At 45.3% G+C, this 19,382-nt stretch overlaps 1 protein-coding gene across 1 annotated transcript in view; it reads left to right on the top strand.

Moving 5' to 3' along the window:
• The window catches only part of LOC139269350 (phospholipid-transporting ATPase ABCA1-like), a 179,335-nt gene that overhangs the window by 68,674 nt on the left and 91,279 nt on the right, over positions 1-19,382 (top strand). Inside the window, exons 7-10 of the mRNA XM_070888368.1 lie at positions 2,939-3,130; positions 10,896-10,985; positions 17,461-17,698; positions 19,218-19,357. Coding sequence (XP_070744469.1) covers positions 2,939-3,130; positions 10,896-10,985; positions 17,461-17,698; positions 19,218-19,357 — 660 coding nt within the window. The remainder of the gene's footprint in view (positions 1-2,938; positions 3,131-10,895; positions 10,986-17,460; positions 17,699-19,217; positions 19,358-19,382) is intronic.

Genomic DNA, 19,382 nt, shown 5'->3' with positions numbered 1-19,382 from the left:
TCATGGAGTAATGACATGAAACTGCCTGTGGAAACTTCTCACGGAGTAATGACATCCTCCTGGCAGTGGAGAATTCCACTGTGACCAGTTTACATAGGTAGTTACCTACATAAATGCGGGCATAGGAATTTATAATAGAAGCATAAAAATAAATACAAGGATGGGGGGGTAGATCACCAAAGCATACCAACTTAGCAGTGGGAAGTCCTGCACCCAATCTGTGCAGCGTTGGTCTCACTACTAAATATATAGGGTTCATTTTTGTAGGTGTCCTGGGCGTGTGCCTAAAACAGGCATCAGGCCCCTTGAATAAGTTAATTAGGGCCCCAACAGCTCTTCAAAGACCCCTTTTACAAAATGAGTCACTGATGAGCGGGGCAGACGTCAGGCCACTCAGAATTCTACAGTGTCTGCCTGTGGCCACCAGTGACACCTTTCTGAGGAGCAGGAGGGCCCCCCCCGACACCACTATCGCCCCTCCCAACTCCTTCCCCGCAATGACCACCGCCCCACGGAACTTACCCGAGGGCTGAAGAGGCAAATGGTCAAAAATTAACTCCTGGAGAAGGGCAAGCCAACCTGTGGTGGCACGACAGGTGCTGGCAGCTCGTTCGCATTATTCAGTCGAGGCCCGAGGCCCAACTTCGGGCCGGCCTTGGACCTCTCTGTTCAGGCGTGCGGTGCTCACGCAGTGTTGAGCCTAGGCCCGAGAGTAATACATACCCCAAGGTTGAGGTTAGGTTGATTCAACATTTCTGAACTGAGTTTGACAGATTTTTGTTAGGGTTACAGAAACAAGGCAGGTAGATGGAGTTAAGATACAGATCAGCCACGATCTAATTGAATGGCGGAACAGGCTCGAGGGACTGACTGGACTCCTCCTGTTCTTAAGACTTGACAAAGTGCATCTTTTCACCCTGTTTCATTTTCCCCTCCCTCCGCTAATCTTGCTTCACCGACTTGACTTAAGATCGACCAGAATGAATATATAAATATTAGTAGGCTGCGATTGGAACTCACAGTATAGCCCTATTTCCCCTTATTTTCTCCCATTTTTACTGTGCTGCACTCAAACTCACCTGCCACTTTTACAGAGATTATAGCCCTTGTTCAAATCACTTTTTCAAGATTTACTGCGCCACATGAAAGTGTGACTATTGCGAATAAATTGAACTCTTCTTTTCCACACCCTCGAGCCAAATGCAGATGAAAGAGCTGACACTTGTATTACATCTTTTACAACCTCAGAATATGCCAAAGCACTTTGCAGCCAATGAAGCACTTTTTCAAAGTGTAGTCTTTGTAGTAATTTGCACACTGCCAGGCCCCACAAACAGCAATAAATGATCCAGTGTATTTTGTGTTGGGGTTGGTTGAGAGATAAATGTCGGCCAGGATACTCGAAGGGCCGAATGGCCTACTCCTGCACCTATTTTCTATGTTTCTATACCTCCACTGCTTCTCTCAGAAACTGCTGCAGAATCTTTTACATCAATTGTGAGAGGATAGCAAAGACCTTGGTTTAACACCTCTGACAGTGGAGTACTCTCTCAATACTGCGCTAAAACATCAGCTTAGATTATGGAGAGGGGCTTGAAGCCATGATCTTCCATCTTGAAGCCAGAAACCTACCAACTGAGCCAAGTCTGTCACTATGCTGGCGAATCCTGATAAATAGCAAACTATTTTGGTACGAGAGATTCTGCTTGGATCAGAGCTTTTATAGACTGCCATTAAAAGCAGCTAAAAAGAAGGACGTCCCAAAGCGCATTACAGTCAATGAAGTGTAGTCACTGTTGTAGGAAATGACAACTCGTTGCATAAGAGATCATTTAAAGATTCAATCAGCAATTCAGTGTGCGTTTTATACAGGCACGCTAAATACTGGACAGAAACAAACAGTATAAAAACTGGTTAAACTTCTAAAATGTACCACCATCCTATGTGGAACATGGAGGTAGATTAATTCTATTCAGTATTCACACTATTATAAAAAAAACTGCTGTGCTTGTGTAAGGTACTCTCCAGTGAAATGGAAGGAGAATGATTTGTTGCTTGGACTAGGAACGAGTTTACCTGGAGTTGGCTGTGGTTTTTTTTAAATACCTGCTGTAAGCTAATTTCTAGATTAAGGTAGCAGTTATAAACTGCTGGAACTGCATGTTCATAATTCATGGTGTAATTTCAGTCCACTTGACGAGGTTATAATAACCTTGTAACTAACACGTTGCACTATATAAGTTGTTTAATCATTATGTTTTAAAACATGACCCAGTGTAACTTTCTTCTAGTGACTGCTATTGGACTTTGCGAATTGTGTAGGATTAAATTGTGGATAGTGATGTTTATCGTACAATGAATTTTGGTTTGGAAGCAATTTTTATTTAGCTGTCCATTTAGTTTTTACAATTCAGAAAATTACCTAATTTTTGTTGGGTAAGGGTATTAAGGGATATGGAGTAAAGCTGGGTAAATGGAGTTGAGTTACAGAGAGACATGATCCAATTGAATGGTGGAATATGCTTGAGGGGCTGAATGGCCTACTTCTGTTCCTAAAAATGTAATTTTAATTCACATTGTTAAACCTACTGCCATTCTCTTAACACAAAAGCAAATACTGTGGATGCCTGAAATAAAAACAGAAAATGCTGGAAATCTCAGCAGGTCAGGCAGCATCTGTGGAGAGAAACAGAGTTAACGTTTCAGGTGAAAGGTCACAGACCTGAAACGTTAACTCTCTCTCCACAGATGCTGCCTGACCTGCTGAGATTACTAGCATTTTCTGTTTTAATTGCCATTCTCTTAATCTTGCTTATCTTTGACTTAACTCACTTTATTACACATATCACAATGAAAGCAATGCCTTTTGTAAAGGTCACTAAAGCTTTCTATGAAACTCCAATACAGCAAATAGTAAGTAGTTTGTCATTAATTTCAGGTCATAACAGTCGGACGAGGGTTGCAGTTGAAGGACCTTTGCAATGGCACGAAGCTGGAGGATTTTGTTATCATTGGAGATCAAACCACAGCCACTTATACTCAATCACTCATTTGCACCCTATCTGAGAAGGAACTGAAAAAAGTCGAGCAAGCATTCTTTTCCAACCTGGATATTCTAAAGATAACGCAAGTAAGTTAAGTAATTGAATCCATTCAATATAGTATGCGGCAAACAAAGGCACTATTAGACATTATTGATAGGCGAAATTGGGCTCGGGATTCTCTTGGCACAGGGTTGTGTGCACCAGTTTCCGGAGGTTGGTGGGGAAAGAAAGAAGGCCATGGAGATCTGCAACGCCGGAGTCCCAGCACATTTGCACTTGATGCATATTTCCAGAGTAAGCTGGCAGGACAGTCCATCATGGATAAGAACACCCTGCCTGAAATACCTAAGAAGGTTTAACTGGTACGTAAAGGCCTCATGGTCAGACAGCATGCCAAACAAATTGGGCATTAGAAGTTGTAAGGACACCCATTCAGATTGGAGGATTTGTAATGGGATAAGCAACAACTTCTACTTACCTCAGGTAGGTATGTTTTTGGTACACTCATAATAAAGGATGAAACTGAGTACTGAACAATGAGCAAGTGTGACCTTAGCTCCTTTAATAAGACTCCAGAGTGCAGGTACCTCGTGGGTGGCCTGCTTATATACTGTGCTCCCAAGTGATGCTGGGATCCCTTGGGACTCCAACAGGTGGGCCCTCTGGTGGTCAGGTGTAATGCAGGTTACAAAGGGTTAAATATATGACATCACTCCCCCATGAAGTCAACAGTACACTTATTTACAAGGTGAGACGATCTGGGACTTTGTGCTCCCTTGTCGATCGTCTCGGTACAAATTCGGGTGTGGGTGGGTTGGTCAGTTCTTCACTGGGCTGTTGGGCAGCCGGACTTGCCAGGCTGCTGGGAATGATGAGTTCGGCTTCATGGTCAACCATGATGTCAGTTGCCACTTAAGTGTGAGTTGAAAGGTCAAAGTTGGTGGTGCCCACTTCGGGTTGTTCGTAGCTGTTGGTGAACCGCAATTTGATTTGGTCCAAATGTTTTCTGTGCGTTTGTCCATTGGCCAATTTGACCTCAAACACCCTACTTCACTCTTTGGCTGTGACCGTGCCAGCGAGCCATTTGGGACCATGTCCATAATTGAGCACAAACACAGGATCATTGATCTCAATATCGCGTGACAAATTTGTGCGGTCATGGTACTCACTTTGTTGATGCCGCTTGCCCTCCACGTGATCATGGAGATCAGGGTGGACCAGAGGGAGCCTTGTTTTGAGCACCCTTTTCATGAGCAGCTCGGCTAGGGAAACTTTGGTGAGTGAGTGGGGTCTGGTGCAGTAGCTGAGCAGCACTCGGGACAGCCAGGTCTGCGAGCCTTCTGACATGCATTTCAAGTTTTGCTTGATGGTCTGAATTGCCCGTTCTGCCTGGCCGTTGGATGCGGGCTTGAACGGAGCAGATGTGACGTGTTTGATCCCATTGCGGGTCATGAATTTCTTGAATTCAGCACTGGTGAAGCACGGCCCATTGTCGCTGACTAGGACATCAGGCAAGCCGAGGGTGGCAAACGTGGTTCATAGGCTTTCAATAGTGGACATGCTTACTGACATTATTGTGCATTCAATCCATTTTGAGTAAGCGTCCACGACAACCAAAAACATTTTGCCTAGAAATGGGCCCGCATAGTCTACGTGGATCCTCGACCACGGTTTGGAGGGCCATGACCACAAACTTACCAGTGCCTCTCTGGGTGCATTGCTCAGCTGAGAGCAAGTGTTGCACTGATGCACGCATGAGTCTAAACCTGAGTTGATGCCGGGCCACCACACATGGGACCTGGCTATGGCTTTCATTATTATGATGCCTGGGTGGATGCTCTGCAATTCACATATGCCTTTCTTGGGCAAGACCACACGAATGCCCCACAATAGACAGTCCGCCTGCAGGGACAACTCGTCTTTGCGTTGGTGGAACGGCTTAATCGCCTCCTGCATCTCCACTGGGACATTGAACCAGCTCCAATGGAGGACACAGTTTTTTACCAAAGACAGTAAAGGATCCTGGTTCGTCCAGGTCCTGATCTGGCAGGCCATAATGGGGGAGTTCTCGTTCTCGAATGTCTCCATGACCATGAGCAAGTCTGCTGGCTCTGCCATTTCCACCCTGGTGGTGGGCAATGGAAACCGACTGAGAGCATCTGCGCAGTTCTCTGTGCCCGGTCTATGGTGAATTACATAGTTGTATGCCGACAGCGAGAGCGGCCATCTTTGGATGCGGGCAGAGGCATTGGTATTAATCCCTTTGCTCTCAGAGAACAGCCATATGAGCAGCTTGTGGTCAGATTCAAGCTCAAACTTGAGACCAAATAAGTACTGGTGCATTTTTTTCACCCTGTAAATGCACACCAGAGCCTCTTTCTCAATCATGCTGTAGGCTCTTTCGGCCTTGGACAAACTCCTGGATGCATAAGCGACCGGTTGCAAAATCCCCGATTCATTACCCTGTCGTAACACACACCCGACCCCGTATGACGATGCATAACAAGCTAGCACTAATTGTTTACAAGGGTTATACAGGGCAAGCAGTTTGTTTGAACACAACAGATTGCTGGCTTTCTTAAAGGCAGCCTCTTGTGAATTCCCCCATACCCAGTCGTCTCCCTTGCGCAGTAGCACATGTAGGGGTTCAAGCAGGGTGATTAACCCAGGTATGAAATTACCGAAATAGTTAAGGAGCCCCAGGAATGACCGCAGCTCCGTCACGTTCTGTGGTCGCTGCGCGTACTTGATGGCCTCCGTCTTGGCGTCTGTGGGTCTGATGCCATCCGCTGCCATTCTTCTTCCCAAGAACTCGACATCCTGTGCCAGGAAAACACACTTCGAGCGTTTCAACGTGAATCCCACGCGATCCAACCGACTAAGAACTTCTTCTAGATTCTTCAAGTGCTCCATAGTGTCCCGACCTGTAACCAGTATGTCTTCCTGGAAAACCACTGTGCAAGGAACCGACTGTAGCAGGCTCTCCATGTTCCACTGGAAGATTGCCGCGGCCGACTGAATCCTGAACGGGCACCGGTTGTAGATAAACAGATCTTTGTGCGTGTTGATGCAGGTGAGGCCTTTCAAAGACTCCTCCAGATCCTGCATCATGTAGGCCGAGGTCAGGTCCAGCTTGGTGAACGTCTTCCCTTCAGCCAGGGTTGCAAATGGGTCGTCTGCCTTGGGTAGCGGGTACTGGGCCTGTAGCAAAAAACGGTTAATCGTTACTTTATAGTCCCCGCAAATTCTCACCATGCCGTCCCCCTTAAGTACCGGGACAATCGGACTGGCCCAGTTGTTGAATTCCACCGGCGCGATGATGCCTTCACATTGCAGCCTGTCCAGCTCAATTTCCACTTTTTCACGCATCATGTACGGTACCACCTGTGCCTTGTGGTGGATGGGTCGTGTACCGGGAACCAAATGGATCTGCACTTTCGCCCCCAGAAGCTTCCAATGCCTGGCTCGAACAACGATGGGAACTTAATCAGAACCTCGGTACATGAGGCATCGCCGATGGACAAAAGCGCTTGGATGTCATCCCAGTTCCAGCGGATTTTTCCCAGCCAACTTCTGTCAAACAACATGGGGCCATCCCCTGGCACAGTGGGAGTTCGTGTACTGCTCCGTCATAGGAGACTTTGACTTCAGCACTGCCAATTACAGGGATTAGTTCCTTGGTGTAAGTCCTTAGTTTGGTGTGACTGGGGCTGAGCTTGGGCCTGTGTGCCTTTTTGCCCCACAGCCTGTCGAAGGCCTTTTCACTCATTATGGACTGACTTGCCTCCGTGTCCAGTTCCATAGATACTGGAATACCGTTCAGTTCAAATTTCAACATTATTGGTGGGCATTTCGTAGTGAATGTGTGTACCCCGTAAACTTCTGCCTCCTCCATTCGAGTCTCCAATTCTGCCTGATCCACAGTGAATCTGCAACGTAGTGGTTTGCAGGGTTTGCAGCTCGCTTGCACATTCGTTGGAGGTGTCCAATTGTTCTGCAACCATTGCACGCATAGTGCTTAAAGCGGCATTGATGGGGCCGATGATCACCTCCGCAGCGCCAACAAGGTGTTAACTGCCTCGCATTAATGATTGATGGCGGACTCTGGGTCAGTTGAGGTCGGGCCACAGCAGCCAGTGTGTACGTTCTGCCATGTACATTTCTGCTCGAGACCGACGTTACTTTATGCTAAGAGACTTTTTTGTACTGTGCATTGGACATGAGACAATCCTTTGCAAACTGTTGACTGTAGAAACTCCGAATCTAAGCCATAATGCACTTTATGCACAATACTGGCCGAAAATTCTTTACTCTGCGAAATCTGTTTGGTGTTGTCGCTGGTGGACATAAATGCCTGGGCTATCATTATGGCTTAGATTCGGAGTTTCTACAGTCAACAGTTTGCAAAGGATTGTCTCATGTCCAATGCACAGTACAAAAAAGTCTCTTAGCATTTGTTCCAGGAAACCCTCAAACTCACAATGTCCTGCGAGGCGCCTTAGTTCGGCGACATAGCTCGCCACTTCCTGGCCCTCCGATCATTGACACGTGTAGAACTGATACTTCGCCATAAAAACGCTTTCCTTAGGGTTTAGGTGCTCCCGGACCAGCGTACACAATTCTTCGTAGGATTTCTCTGTCGGTTTTGCCGGGGCCAGGAGATTCTTCATGAGGCCATAGGTTGTTGCCCCAAAGACAGTTAGGAGGATCGCCCTTCATTTGGTAGTGTTCTCGTCCCCTTCCAGCTCGTTGGCCACGAAGTATTGGTCGAGTCTCTCCACAAAGGCCTCCTAATCGTCCCCTTCTGAGAACTTCTCCAGGATACCGACTGTTCTTTGCATTTTCGTGCGATTGTTCGTTGCCTCGTCGCCAATTGGTACACTCATAATAAAGGATGAAACTGAGTACAATGAGCAAGTGTGACCTTAGATCCTTTAATAAGACTCCAGAGTGCAGGTACCTCGTGGGTGGCCTGCTTATATACTGTGCTCCCAAGGGATGCTGGGATCCCTTGGGACTCCAACAGGTAGGCCCTCTGGTTGTCAGGTGTCATGCAGGTTACACAGGGTTAAATACATTACAGTTTTTTTTAGAATTCAATAAATATCAGCTGTAGCTCAGTGGGTTTGAGTCAGAAAGTTGTGGGTTCAAGTCCCACTCTAGGAACTTGAGCACAAAATCTAGGCCGAGACTCCAGTACAGTACTGAGGGAGTGCTGCAATGTCAAAGGTATTATCATTCGGATGAGATGTTAAATCAAGGTCCTGTCTGCCCACGGCATTATTTCGAAGAAGATCAGAAGAGCTCTTTCTGGCCAATATTTATCCCTCCACCAATCCAATGTGCTGATGAAGGAGGCAGAGCCACCAGTTCACATACTTTCTGTACAGTCCATTCCTTCCTCTTGCAGCCAGCAACTTCTTGTCTTGAATATATTGAATATGCTTCGATTCAGGTATTCTGACAGGAATATATAATGCACATCAATGGAAAAGAAAATGATGTAAAACGGGCTGCTGAATCGCTATCTCCCAATTTTCACCCAGTGATAAAAGTGATTAACTAACCCCTATGTGATTGATGCTTAATGCCTTCAGTGCAAATTGGAATGGACAATAAATACTGCCTCAAAAGCAAAATACTGTAGAAGCTGGAAATCTGAAATAAAAACAGAAAATTGCTGGGAACACTCAGCATGTCAGACAGCATCTGTGGAGAGAGAAGCAGAGTTAACGTTTTAGGTCGATGACCTTTCATCCAGTTCTTCTGGAATTTTTTGAGGATGTAACTAGTAGAGTGGACAAGGGAGAACCAGTGGATGTGGTGTATTTGGACTTTCAAAAGGCTTTTGACAACGTCCCACACAAGAGATTGCTGTGCAAAATCAAAGCGCATGATATTGGGGGTAATGTACTGACGTGGATAGAGAACTGGTTGGCAGATAGGAAGCAGAGAGTCGGGATAAACGGGTCCTTTTCAGAATGGTAGGCAGTGACTATTGGAGTGCCACAGGGCTCAGTGCTGGGACCCCAGCTCTTTGCAATATACATTAACGATTTAGATGAAGGAATTGAGTGTAATATCTCCAAGTTTGCAGATGACACTAAACTGGTGTGAGCTGTGAGGAGGATGCTAAGAGGCTGCAGGGTGATTTGGACAGGTTAGGTGAGTGGGCAAATGCATGGCAGATGCAGTATAATGTGGATAAATGTGATGTTATCCATTTTGGGGGCAAAAACACGAAGGCAGAATATTATCTGAATGGCAGCAGATTAGGAAAAGGGGAGGTGCAACGAGACCTGGGTGTCATGGTTCATCAGTCACTGAAAGGGGGCATGCAGGTACAGCAGGTGGTGAAGAAGGCAAATGGTATGTTGGCCTTCATAGCTAGGGGATTTGAGTGTAGGAGCAGGGAGGTCTTACTGCAGTTGTACAGGGCCTTAGTGAGGCCTCACCTGGAATATTGTGTTCAGTTTTGGTCTCCTAATCTGAGGAAGGACGTTCTTGCTATTGAGGGAGTGCAGCGAAGGTTCACCAGACTGATTCCAGGGATGGCTGGACTGATATATGAGGAGAGACTGGATCGACTGGGCCTGTATTCACTGGAGTTTAGAAGGATGAGAGGGGATCTCATAGAAACATAGAAAATAGGTGCAGGAGTAGGCCATTTGGCCCTTCGAGCCTGCACCGCCATTCAATAAGATCATGGCTGATCATTCCCTCAGTACCCCTTTCCTGCTTTCTCTCCATACCCCTTGATCCCCTTAGCCGTAAGGGCCATATCTAACTCCCTCTTGAATATATCCAATGAACTGGCATCAACAACTCTCTGCGGCAGGGAATTCCACAGGTTAACAACTCTCTGACTGAAGAAGTTTCTCCTCATCTCAGTCCTAAGTCCTAAATGACCTACCCCTTATCCTAAGACTATGTCCCCTGGTTCTGGACTTCCCCAACATCGGGAACATTCTTCCCGCATCTAACCTGTCCAGTCCCATCAGAATCTTATATGTTTCTGTGAGATCCCCTCTCATCGTTCTAAACTCCAGTGAATAAAGGCCCAGTTGATCCAGTCTCTCCTCATATCACAGTCCAGCCATCCCTGGAATCAGTTTGGTGAACCTTCGCTGCACTCCCTCAATAGCAAGAACGTCCTTCCTCAGATTAGGAGACCAAAACTGTACACAATATTCCAGGTGAGGCCTCACTAAGGCCCTGTACAACTGTAGTAAGACCTCCCTGCTCCTATACTCAAATCCCCTAGCTATGAAGGCCAATGTATAAGATTCTGACGGGACTGGACAGATTAGATGCTGGACGAATGTTCCCGATATTGGGGAAGTCCAGAACCAGGGGACACAGTCTTAGGATAAGGGGTAGGCCATTTAGGACTGAGATGAGGAGAAACTTCTTCACTCAGAGAGTTGTTAACCTATGGAATTCCCTGCCGTAGAGAGTTGTTGATGCCAGTTCATTGGATATATTCAAGAGGGAGTTCGATATGGCCCTTACGGCTAAAGGGATAAAGGGGTATGGAGAGAAAGCAGGAAAGGGGTACTGAGGGAATGAACAGCCATGATCTTATTGAATGGCGGTGCAGGCTCAAAGGGCCGAATAGCCTACTCCTGCACCTATTTTCTATGTTTCTATGTTTCTGTCTGACCTGCCAAGTGTTTTTCAGCATTTTGTGTCGGAACTTCTGATCAGAGTGTGTGCGTATGTGAGTGTGTGCGTATGTGAGTGCGTGCGTATGAGTGAGTGCATGTGTGTGTACTTGTGATGGTATGTGTGTGCGCGTGAGAATGTGAGTGTGTTTGTCTTGTTACTTAGTTCTCCGCTCATGTTTTACAGAAAGGAGTGACCAATAATCCTCTTGCAGCATTAGAAGTAACTGAAGCCATGGACACCGTGCTGAAAAATCTCATGCTTCTCGCTAAAGAGGTATGATGACCGTTTAACTTATTTGAATGAATAACTGGGAATTGGTCTTAGATGGTGCACAGGGGGATTGAAGCTTGTTTCCAGAGCTCCATGTTTTATTCACCAGATTCCTTTTGCAAGTAGGCCTGCTTGGAGTCGTGTGTCCTTTTCACAAGTGCCAGTGTGTGACAGGGCTAATCAATTAGCTTAATAACTTAAAGGCACCGTTGTTAGATTCTTAAGGTCTCTTTTACATTTTTGGTGATCTTCCGAAGCAATTAAGATGAGGGCAATCAATGCTGAGTGTAATGTATTTGCTTCATGGGTTCTTTGCTTAAGAATTTATAGCAACACATTGCTATTAAGAACTAGTTGCTTCATTAACAAAGGTTTAACAATCACACTACACATTACCAGTTCATCCACCAGGCTCACAACTGCATACCACATCGTGGATGACCTGGACTCAACTGACTGGGGTTTTATTGAGTCTTGTGAACATCACGTGACTGGCTAAACCACTCACAATGCAACAGCTCTACAACTATTTTTGTAAAACATAAAATCAAATGCCCCTTAACCAACAAATTAACAAATGAAACTTTGGAGCATTAAACAAATCAAATTAGAATTTGGTTGCCGGGGGTGATGATGCACTCCAGTCCCTCCAGCGCTCACCTCTCGCGGAAGGCCGCACGCATACCAGTGGACATCGCATGTTCCATCTCCAGGAACACCCTGGCGCGAATGTAGCCACGGAAGAGAGGCAGGCAGTCGGGCTGAACGACCCCGTCGACCGCCCTCTGCCGGAACCTGTTGATGTCTACCTTACAATAGCTCTATAAACCTGTGAGCATACTTACAGGTGCATACATTACACTGAGGAGTGGAATATTTTCCCAATTTTTGTTCCCGGGGTTAGCATCAAGCACTCCAGAGGTGCAGTCGGTCACTGGCAGATGCAAACTAAAGCACCCTATACGCTGCTCCTAAACAGTGTACTTTGACCCAATCTCAGAAGAGCATGTCCCACCGCACGGCACTTTCCATTTCCCACACCACTGAGTCTCAGTGGGAATGGCAAGTCACTGCCAGATTTTAGCCGCTCTGTACTGTGGACTCATGACCATCAGAAACTGCATTAGCATTGCCCAAACTCACTTCACGGTGATCCTTTACTGCCTGTAGAGTTGATTCTTATTCCATCAATTCAAGCTGGATTCAGGTTGAAGGGCAAGGGTAATATGGTAGATTTTCACCTTCACCTGCCTGGGTGATAACCTGCTTGAGTAGATTGCCTGCCCATTGTGGAACCTGCCCGGCTTTTATTTCAATAAGATCAGGCGTGTTCTATCACGGGCAGATGATCCACTGTGCCAGATGAGTACCCGGGTAGTGAAGGTGTAAATCTATCCCGGTACACCAACCGAGAGATTTAAACATGCTATTCATAAAGGACAAACCTTTGCAACTCTGCAGCAATCTTAACCTAATCCACCCATGGGGAAACTCACGGGATTGGATGAAATGCTGGTTTGACCCCGGGCCCGATTTTACTCCCCACTGAAGTCAACGTTCCACCCGATCCTATGGCTTTCTTGCCCTGTGCATTAGGTTCAAATCACCCCCACTTGCTGTGGTAACCCCTCTAGTTTTATTACTGTTGCTTTATCAAGTATACCTATGCCTCAACAAAGTGCAGGTGCTTGCTTGCAAGTAAGTAATTCCTGATAGCATAGTTTCTAACTGCTAAGGCTCAAGAGTAAAAAAAAAAGGACTTGCCAACTGTCAAAAATGTAATGGAGTTAGTTTTCAGCTTTTTCTGACTGTTTATCTGGTATTCTTGCTGTTTTCTACAAGTCTTGGAACATGATACTGCACGCGAGTTCTATCACATGTAGAAAATCAAAATTTCTAGAACGGATAATATTGCAAACATTTTATTCCAGTGGCAGAAGGGTCGGTAACCAGAGGACATAGGTTTAATGTAATTGGCAAAAGAACCATGAAGAAATATTTTTTACCCAGCAATTTGTTGTGATCTGAAATGCACTGCCTGAAAGGGTGGTGGAAGCAGATTCAACAGTAACTTTTAAAAGTGAATTGGATAAATGTCTGAAAGGGAGAAATTACATGGGTGTGGGGATAGATCTACCAAAGAGTCGGCATAGGAACAATGGACGGAATGGCCTCCTGCTGTGCTGTATCATTCTATGAATCTATGATTCTATATTTTAAATGGAACTTACAGGTCAGTAACAGGCCATTCAGCCCAACAGGTCTATGCCGGTGTTTATGCTCCACACCAGCCTCCTCCCACTCTATTTCCTCTCACCCTATCAGCATATCCTTCTATTCCTTTCTTCCTCATGTGTTTATCTAGCTTCTCCTCAAATGTCTGTCTGTATGCTATTCACCTCAACCACTACATGTTGTAGCGAGTTCCACATTCGAACCATTCCTGAATTCCATCTTGTTTTGTTTTGGAAAGTCACCTGTCTTGAGTCATCACTTGTTGGTCTCGCCCAGTTTTCTTTGCCAGTTGTCTCGCCTCCTCTCCTCTCCTGAATGGGCTGACTCTAGATGGGATGCAGTTCTACTATTGCTCGTTTCTCCATGTACCTTAGTAGGTGGCCAATATTAATTTGAGAGCCTTAACAGTGGGCGTTGAAAGACTATTGTACTGTAAGGCTCAATACAGTCAGATCTGCCCTTGTCCTCGCCCTAGACCTACACCCACATGTACACTTCCAACAGAAGTCATTGGATTATGGATCAGGAAATGGAACCTTGGCTGATTTCGCCCTCGGGCCGCCAAGGTTAGGTAACCAAGCACAGACCAGAATCAAACCTGGGGAACACCCTGCACTGTGGGGATCAACTAATTACAGTGTAAATCCAGAGACCATCTTAAATTTTAACTTTAAAATGAACTTTGATGGGCTCAAAAAAGTGGGGACACTGGTACCTGCCAGGTCAGCTTGATTAGAGCTTGTTTGCAAGTCCATGTTTAAAATAATGATTGTCTGTGCAAGTAAAAAATGCAAATGGTCATTTGATAGAGCGAGTGCTGTCAGAAATACTGCTTTGGTGCAGAATAAATGTATATGGTGTAAGCTGTGATTAAAATGTATGAATGAGCCTAAACAGTTGTAATATGGTGGGTACTAACTTGTATCTTGCTTTGCAAGCTTAGGTTTGCCAAACAAGCTTTTATTACATAGAATTTAATCGAATATATAGCAGGGAAAAAGGCCATTTGGCCCAACTGCTCCATGCCAGTGTTTATGCTCCTCACGAGCCCCCGGCCACCACTCTCAATCTCACCCTATCAGCATAATCTTTCATTCCTTTCTCGCTCACGTGCTTATCTTGCTTCCCCTTAAATGCATTTGTGCTATTCGCCTTCCTGTAGTAGTGAGTTCCACAATCTAACCAATCTATGGGTAAAGAAGTTTCTCCTGAATTCCCTATTTCAGTAACAGGTCATTCAGCCCAACTGGTCTGTGCTGGTGGTGAAGCACCGTACTATTGGAAGTGCCGTTTTCGGATGAGACGTTAAACCAAGGCCCCGTCTGCCCTCTCAGGTGGACATAAAAGATCCCACGGCACTATTTTGAAAAAGAGCAGGGGAGTTCTCCCCGGTGTCCTGGTCAATATTTATCCCTCGACCAACATCACTAAAACAGATTATCTGGTGATTATCACATTGCTGTTTATAGGAGTATGCTGTGTGCAAATTGGCTGCTGCGTTTCCCACATTACAACAGTGACTACAATTCAAAAGTGCTTCATTGGCTGCAAAGCTCTTTGGGATGTTCTGATGTTGCGAAAGACGCTATAAGAATGCACATCTTTCTTTCTATTGGATTTATTAGTGACTGTCTTATATTTATGGCCAAAGTTTTGGATTCCTTCAGAAGTGGAAACATCTTCCCTATATTTATCCTATCAAAGCCTCTCATAATCATAAAGACATTTCTCTGGTCACCCCTAAGCCTTCCCTTTACTAATTTCTCTCTTCTGTTGTGGTATTTTTGCTCCTTTGCATGCACTGTTTGCTAGATCTGGCACGATAGAGCAGAGCTACAATCGGTCATGCCTGCAGCTTTGCTTTGTGTGATCCTCTGTAATATGAATAGTGGCCATTATTCTCAGAGCTCCCCTCCCGTGGACGCGAGATTGATATACGTAGAAATGAATCATGTAGGAGTCTTTCGTCAAATGAACTGTAGTAACCCCACTATTGGTGAGAGGCACCCGGGCCACCCGAGGTTACTTGTGGTTTCATATTTCAGAGTGTGGTCCAACATCCTTTTCCTTTCCGGCCTGTGTCTCAACAAGAAACCCCATTAAGAACATACACAATAAATTGCTGGTGGAACCAGTTCTCTCTAATTGCGGCAGAATTGCAATATATGTTTTCAGAAATATAGATATTTCTATATGTTTCGTATAAGTCTAGAAGTACAGAAATAGGCTTGCATGTGAGCCGGCTGCAGTGTCAAGTTACAGCACTTTTCCTGTTGCAGCACTTAGGCTTGCCTTTGTCTGCTGTCAAAAATAATTGATACCATGTGATGCTAAACTTGCTGACGTGGCCAAGTCATTCTGTACATGCTGCTCAGAGGAACTTGCCTTTCATTTGGACTGCTACCAACAGTCCAGATAACTACAGTTCTTGTATCCACAATCAAAAAAACACAAACGGCAGTTAATCAAAACAGAGAATGCTGGAAAACGCTCAGCAGGTCAGGCAGCATCTGTGGAGAGAGAAACAGAGTTCACGTTTGAGGTTTTATTTGAACTGTTCTGACGGACGGTCATTGACCTGAAATGTTAACTCTGTTTCTCTCACCACAGATGCTGCCTGACCTGCTGTGTGTTTTCCTTATGTTGAACTGTCATTTTTTGGTCTTGAAGACATTTTCATACTGTCCACAAGTAGCAGTTGCCTGTTTGTAATATAGCCTGAAAGTCACTGGTTGTCAGGCTGTCTTATCAGTGCAACTGCAATGGAGTCAGAGAACGGACTGTAATGGTTCTTTTACATGGGGGAGATTTGGTGGATGGCTAGATCAGTGCGGACACAAACAGAGGATTCTGATTTCAGGATCAGTCCGTTTTTTAAAAAAATGTTGTTGCCCTTGACACGAGAAGCTGGAGGATAAGAAAAGACCATTTGGAAAAAGACCATTCCCAATTAGCATTGTTTTTTCACCCACTGGTGGCAGTCAAAGCGTACAGCTCATTACCTCACTTGCGAACACACAGAAGAAAATGCGGCATGAACGAGATAATGCAACTAAATCATCCATTGCCAGCAATAGCTTCAACTCGTGCTCTCTGAGGTATTCCCCTCGGGTCAGTTCCCGAGTGTCCCCTAATTATGACCTCCTGCCACTGCCGTTCGCTCCTGTTGGCTGGCCAGGCTGTCCATTTGATCGGCTGCCGGGCAGGAGACAGACCGATGAAATGTTAACGAGGCCCTTCCGTTAAGGCCAACAGGTCCTTGTGTCTCCAGCCTTGCTGTTTTAGGCCTCACCCGCTCCCTTCCCCCCACCTCCCCGTAAATATTGGACCCACAATGAGAGGCACTTTGCCTCTATGTTCATAATGAAATAGCTCAGGTCCATCCCATATCGTGGAATTGCTCAGTTACTGCCTGCAATTCCTGTCGTGTTAAGGTGTTAAGAGAGGAAAGGGGAGAAATGCTTATGTAACAGAAGTAAGTAGCCCAACACTAGAAGGCTATGTCAAAGAGGAAACTTGTTTAATATCATCAAGACCCCAAAATAGAATAATTAGTTCTGATAAAGTTAACACAAAGTGCGACATATTTCAGACGTGCGCTAGGAATTGGTACGCTAGTATCACCAGGTGTCATTTCAAAGTCTCAACCTGGTGTTCGATCTCGACATGGTCTTGCCCTTCCCTATCTATGTAACCTCTTCCAACCCTGCAACCCTCCCCCCAAACTCTCTGGTCTCATGCATATCCCACCTTCCTTCACCGCAAACTTTGATGGCCATGCCTTTCGCTACCTTGAACCCATGCTCCAGACTTCCCTTCCTAAACCTCTCTGCCTCTCCACCTCCTCTTTTTTTTTTTAAGACACTCCCTAAACCAAGCTTTTGGTCAGAGTCACATTTGGGGATTTCTGACTGTGCTGTCACAGGGGGACGGTGTTGTGGTATATATCAAAAACATGTTAAAACGCTGTTTGCAGCACCCGGGATTTTCATTACAATAATACTCCATAGATTATTGTAAGGTACATAAGAAACATAAGAATTAGGAGCAGGAATCGGCCTTCGGCCCTTCGAGCCTGCTCCGCTATTCACTAAGATCATGGCTGATCTTCTACCTCAACTCTACTTTCCCGTGCTATCCACATATCCCTTGATAAGAACGTAAAAAAGAGGAGCAGGAGTAGGCCATTTACCAGAGTAGTAACACCCATTATTTCAATGTCCCTGTCCCCCTCTTTGCGCAGCTGACGGCAGTGAAGAGCTGGAGTGACATGAGAAGAGAGGTGTTGCTGCTGTCCAACGACAACTTGGCAGGATCGCCACAAGAGCTGTACCAGGCCGTGTCGAGGATTGTATGTGGGCACCCCGAAGACGGGGGCTTAAAAATCAAATCACTCAATTGGTATGAGGACAACAACTACAAATACCTTTTGGGTAGAAATAGCTCAGATGAGGAGACCGCACACTATGACAATTCAACAAGTGAGTGTCCGCACTTGGCTATTACCATGCAAGTAAAAGCTTTGAACTTTCTTGAAGGATAACTGATGTAACGGCTGGAGTTGGGTGGGGAGAGGTGGGAGCTGTCAGGAGGGTTATAAATAAGGTTGCCAATCCTCCAGGATTGTCCTGGAGTCTCCAAGAATTAAAGATTAATCTCCGGGAATCTGCTGCGAGCAACCCCGGGAGAAAAGTCATCGGGGCATTAAAAAAAATGTGTTTCATTTGATTTGTTTTGAACACTTTTGTTTATTAGTTCTAAAAACATTGGAGATGGGAAAAAAAGCCTTTTGACCAGATTTTTGAAAAATATTCACGCACAATCTGTGCATTTCCGGCAAGGTTGGCATTTATTGCCCATCCCTAATTGCCCTTGAGAAGCTCCTTTCTTGATTACAACTGAGTGGCTTGCTAGGTCATCTCAGAGAGTAGTTAAGAATCAACAACATTGTTGTGAGTCTGGAGTCACATATAGGCCCGGACCAAATAAGGACAGCGGATTTCCTTCTCTAAAGGACATTAGTGAACCAGATGGGTTTTTACAACAAGCTAGCAGTTCCATTATTGATGCTAGTTTTTTATTCCAGATTCCTATTTAATTATTTTGGATTTAAATTCCCCAGCTGTCCTGGTGGGATTTGAACTCGTGTCTGCTGGATTACTAGTCCAGTGACATAACCACTATGCTACAGTTGGAGGCAGGAGGTTATAATATGAAACCTCCAGGAATATGACCATCCAGAATTGGCAACCCTAGTTACAAAGAACTGGAAGAAAATTCTTGCATCTTTTTAGCTCTATGCAATTGTCTTTGTAGCTGTGAACAGTCACAGTTCGCTATGGGGGTGGGGCATTTACTTGTTTCCATTTCTCCTCGAATACGTCACACTGATGGTTGTTAAAAATGACTGTCTTAGAGGCCCACTGTGTATGTCAATATGCTGACTGACCTCTTTTAAACACTAGCCCATTTTCCCTAGCAGGTAAAGCAGGAACTCCTGTGTGGGTATATAGATGACACTTAGACTGCTTCCATGTGCAATACTCTGAGGCCATTTATGCAGTAAAGAATCAGCATAGATCAGGTCACAGAGTCACAACCTCTGAAAACTGATTCTTTTTGCTGAGGTCTCAGGTAGACATAAATCGATTCCTTGGCACTATTTCGAAGAAGAGTAGGGGAGTTCTCCCCTGGGTCCTGGCCAATATTTATCTCTCAATCAACATCACCAAAAAAAACAGATTATCTGGTCATTATCTCATTGCTGTTTGTGGGAGCTTGCTGTGCGCAAATTGGCTGCCATGTTTCCTACATTACAACAGTGACTACACTTCAAAAGTACTTTATTGGCTGTAAATCGCTTGCGTCCTTTGTCTTTCCTTCCTTCCTTCCTTCCTCCCTCCCTCCCTCCCTTCGTCCCTCACCTCCATGCGTCCAGCGAGAAAAATCACTGAACTGATTTGTAAATCTTCTAACGCAAAATGCCTTTTTCCTTTTAAGCGCCATACTGCAATGATCTGATGAAGAATTTGGAATCCAATCCCATCTCCAAAATGATCTGGAGAGCAATGAAACCATTGCTGGTCGGTAAAGTTCTGTACACTCCTGATACCCCTGTGACCCGGAGAATCATCAAAGAGGTAAGTTTTACTTTTACATGGGGCA

This window comes from Pristiophorus japonicus, chromosome 1 (genome assembly GCF_044704955.1).
Source record: "Pristiophorus japonicus isolate sPriJap1 chromosome 1, sPriJap1.hap1, whole genome shotgun sequence".
In the NCBI taxonomy this organism is placed as follows: Eukaryota; Metazoa; Chordata; class Chondrichthyes; family Pristiophoridae; genus Pristiophorus; species Pristiophorus japonicus.
Note: the sequence above shows the minus strand (reverse complement) of the source record. Positions and strands in the feature narration are given on the sequence as shown.